Here is a 4,468-nt window from a genome sequence, read left to right as displayed (position 1 = left end):
TAATATATATATATATATATATATATATATATATATATATTCGTATTTTGGGTCCTTGACTTTTTACAAATTCGTGAAAAAGGAACTTTAAACCTTTTTTCCCGCAAATTCGGTTCCTAAGTTTTCTCTATGTTTCTCTCTCTCCCATCACAATGATTCATACAATCCCATTTCATTTTGAGAGTGTGTGTGTTTTTGGGTGGCACATTCCATTTTATATTTTATTTATAAATTAGTAATTATACAATAGGGACATATTTTTACCATTTATCGTACCACAAGACATGCTGAAAATTTGGATAATATGAAGGTTGATTTTTAACTAATCGATATTTTTTAGGGAAAATGACATTTTCCTACACCGACTTTGTAAAATATGACCTTTTCCTACACGAATTTTTAATTTGACAAAAAATTACCCCAAATTATCAAATATGTCAAATTGATACACGAACTACTCAATTTAACTGCAATTTCCTACACAATTCGAAAACGGTGTTAAGTGTCCGTTAACCGCTGACGTGGCACGCCACGTAGCGGCTGACGTGGCACGCCACATAGATTTTTTTGCCACATCAGCATGCCACGTCGGATTTTAAAAAAAATATGAAAAAAAATCGAAATTTAAAAAAAAATTAATAATAAAATAAATAAACAGCAAATATATATATATATATATTCATATCTATATACAAATAAAAATATAAATATATATACAAAATAAAAAAACATACATATATATATACAAATATATATATATATACATACAAACAAATATATTTATATATACATGTATTTATATATATATGTAGGTGTATATATATAAATATGTATTCATATATATACGTGTATACGTATTTATATATATATATGTGTATATATATAAATATACTTGTATATATGTATATACATATATATTTGTATAAATGCATGTATATATGTGTATATTTTTATTTGATATATATAGAAATATATATACATAGAAGTATTTATATTTATATTTGTATTTATATGTGGATATGAATATATATATATATATATATATAATATTTTTATTTTATATATATGTATGTATGTATGTATATGCATATGTATATATATACATATATATGTATTTATATATGTATATGTATATATAAATATATTTGTTTGTATGTATATGTATATATATTTGTATAGATGTTTGTATATATATGTGTATATTTTTTTATTTTGTATATATTTTTATGTTTTTATTTGTATATAGATATGAATATATATGTATATATATATTTTGCTGTTTATTTATTTTATTTTTAAAATCGATTTTTTTCATATTTTTTCGTAATTTTTTTAAAAATCCGACGTGACATGCTGATGTGGCAAAAAATCTATGTGGCGTGCCACGTCAGCCGCCACGTAACGTAACACGTCAGCGTTTAACGGACACTTAACACCGTTTTCGGATTGTGTAGGAAATTGCAGTTAAATTGGGTAGTTCGTGTATCAATTTGGCACATTTGATAATTTGGTGTAGTTTTTTGTCAAATAAAAAATTCATGTATGAAAAGATCACATTTTACAAAGTCTGTGTAGGAAAATGTCATTTTCCCTATTTTTTATAAATTATTTCACCATTTTTCAATTCTACCCAGAAATAAATTTACGGATCAATAAGTCATGGACCAACCCACACTAATCACACATTTACTATATAAACTATTCAAAAATAATATTTTACTTTAAATTTGTTAAAAAAAATCATCAAATATTAATTTTAATAATAAAAAAAGTCATAAACTATCTAAATTATTTTAAAAAACTATTTTAATTTTATTATAAAAAATATAAAATTTGAATAAGAAACATATATATATATAAATTATACAATTCTGAAAAACACAAAAATTAATATTTATTTAAATATATCATATTGTAATATTTAGAATTTGAACAACACACTAATTCTCCTACAAATGTAGTTGGAGTACACAAGAAATCCTAAAGATATTAACCTGAAATGCCGATTTGCATGATAGAAACAACGTATTAGAACATGATGGATTAATAAAACCATCCTGTATTTTATTTTAGCAGTTTTGATGAATGTACAAATTAATCGATGCAATCTCAGTACATATGAAAAGGGGTAATTTGAGATTCCGATTAAATAATTGGCATCGTTCTTTTCTATTTTTTTTATTATAGTAATAATATTAATATGAATAATATTGAAATGTTTCTTCAGAACATCTTGGGCCAACAAAAGGGAAGTGCCAAATTCCAAGGTGCCTATATATATATATATATAGTTTGTATTGGAGGAATCTCGGAACCTTGTCGAAGCGTAATCACTACTCCAAATTAAATTCACGGAATTTATTTATTTATTTTTGGTAAAGTTTATTTATTTATTTCCTTGAAGTCTTTTCTTGTAAGACATGTAATTTTTTTTTTAAAAAAAAAATATTGGCCTAAAGAGTTCGAGCTCGACATCTATTAAATAATTTTTCATCTATGCCTAATAAAGTAAAATAAAAACTCGTTGAATCAATTTAATTACACATGATAACTAGATCTTTGAATATAAATAACATTTGTTAATGTGCTTTACTTGTAAATATTTGGAAATATGATACATTTTATCTTTAACCAAAAAAGTACATTTTATCTCTGAAAATGACAAGGAAACAACTAATTAAAGATAGATTTACGTGAAAAAATGTAAAACATAAATAAACGAAGAGATGAGGAATTTTGCAATGGGAAACGAATTATTAGTACAAAGTTATAATGAAAAAGTTAGTATATATATAAAAAAATTCTAGAATTCATTCGACGCAAACCCCAAAAACTTTAAACAAATCCATTTGACTTATGGAATGGGCTTGGTTTGACCCCCAAATTATTACAATTTTTTTTGGTAAACCAAATTATTACAAAATTTCATAAAATCTTCTATTAAATTATTGCTTATCTTAAACCACACCACCGCAAACTTCTCATATTAGATTACAACAAAATCTAAGATTAGGAATGCGACAATAATTCCCACATATTATTATTATTATTTTTAAATGCATAAGAAATACTATAAGAGCCATTGACTTCGGTTTAATTTGTCAAAATTTCCCTGTCGTTGCTTCGCAAATATACTTTTAATTAATGCAAATGCATCGCATATACTTGTGCAGCCTTGAAGAAACGACCCTCTTTTAAGTTTTTATATTTATATTATGCAATTTAACTCTCATATATATATATATATATATATAATTACTAATTGCGGTGAATATACGTAACTCAGTGGCTTTCACGTGATAGTATTTTTTTTTTTTGGCCAAATACATTATCAATGGTCATAGTTCTCAAGCTAGGCAGTTTTATTCATCGTTTCTTACTGTTTCAAAGGTCAAATTCCTTGGACCTTTTGTTTCTTTTTTTTTTGTTCCCATTCGGAATTTAAACTAAAAAAAAAAGGGACAAAACAAAAAGAAAGTGGAGAGACCAAAGATCAAGTTGGAGGGACAACGACGCCGACACAGAGTCACACGATGAACTCCATATTTTCAAGATCTCGAGCTCTTATGAGATCTCGATTCTCCGACATCAAAATTCACCGGACGGTGACCGGTAAATGCCACGTGGCAACATATACTCTCATCCTCTTCCTCTTCGTCACCGCCCTTGCCGTCTCCTCCTCTCTGTGGCTTAACTCGGTAAGCTTATCTACATGTAAATTCGATTACTTTGCTATTTCATTTACGATGTTATAATCATTTTATTTTCGCTTCTTCATTTTCTCTAACACAAAATTGAAACCTTCCAACCAGAATCTTTCGAACCGCACCATGACAATAGCAACCGAGACCAACCGAAACCCACCCCAAGAAACCGAAACCCTAATAAATTGCACAAGTTTTTTGCACCTAAACCGGACACAAACCGGTGGATTCTGCCCTAAACCGGCACGAACCGGGAATTCCCAAACGGAATCTCACCGGACATGTCCGGATTACTTCAAGTGGATCCACGAAGACCTGAAGCCGTGGCGAGAGACGGGTATAACGAGAGAAACGGTGGAGAGGGCAAAAACGACAGCACATTTCAGGCTGGTGATCGTAAACGGCAGGGTGTTTGTGGAGAAGTACAAGAAATCGATCCAAACGAGAGACGTGTTCACGATATGGGGAATTCTTCAGCTTCTAAGGAAGTACCCAGGTAAGTTACCTGACATGGAACTCATGTTTGACTGCGATGATCGACCGGTCATCAGATCGGACGGCTACAGAGGAGCGAGAACGAATCGGACGGTGGAGGATGGACCTCCGGCTTTGTTCAGATACTGCGGTGACAGATGGACGGTGGATATTGTGTTTCCGGACTGGTCTTTCTGGGGATGGTAATACACTAACATCTCTCTCTCTCTCTTCCTTTTAACGTGTATGGTTGTTATGGTACACTTGTCCCCACCTGAATATGTAGGGAA

The 4,468-nt window shown here is 29.6% G+C and overlaps 1 protein-coding gene across 3 annotated transcripts in view; it reads left to right on the top strand.

Moving 5' to 3' along the window:
• The first annotated feature begins 3,389 nt into the window (after positions 1-3,389).
• LOC104809397 (O-glucosyltransferase rumi homolog) overlaps positions 3,390-4,468 on the top strand; it is a 3,365-nt gene continuing 2,286 nt past the window's right edge. The window contains exons 1-2 of one of the 3 annotated variants that reach the window (XM_010535378.2): positions 3,390-3,698; positions 3,813-4,381. In XM_010535378.2, coding sequence (XP_010533680.1) covers positions 3,534-3,698; positions 3,813-4,381 — 734 coding nt within the window. In that variant the 5' untranslated portion in view covers positions 3,390-3,533. The remainder of the gene's footprint in view (positions 3,699-3,812; positions 4,382-4,468) is intronic. The other 2 variants (XM_010535377.1, XM_010535376.1) reach the window with 2 other exon arrangements.

The sequence above is a fragment of the Tarenaya hassleriana genome, unplaced genomic scaffold, assembly GCF_000463585.1.
Source record: "Tarenaya hassleriana unplaced genomic scaffold, ASM46358v1 Cleome16, whole genome shotgun sequence".
Classification (NCBI taxonomy): Eukaryota; Viridiplantae; Streptophyta; class Magnoliopsida; order Brassicales; family Cleomaceae; genus Tarenaya; species Tarenaya hassleriana.
This window is presented reverse-complemented; position numbering and strand designations above follow the sequence as displayed.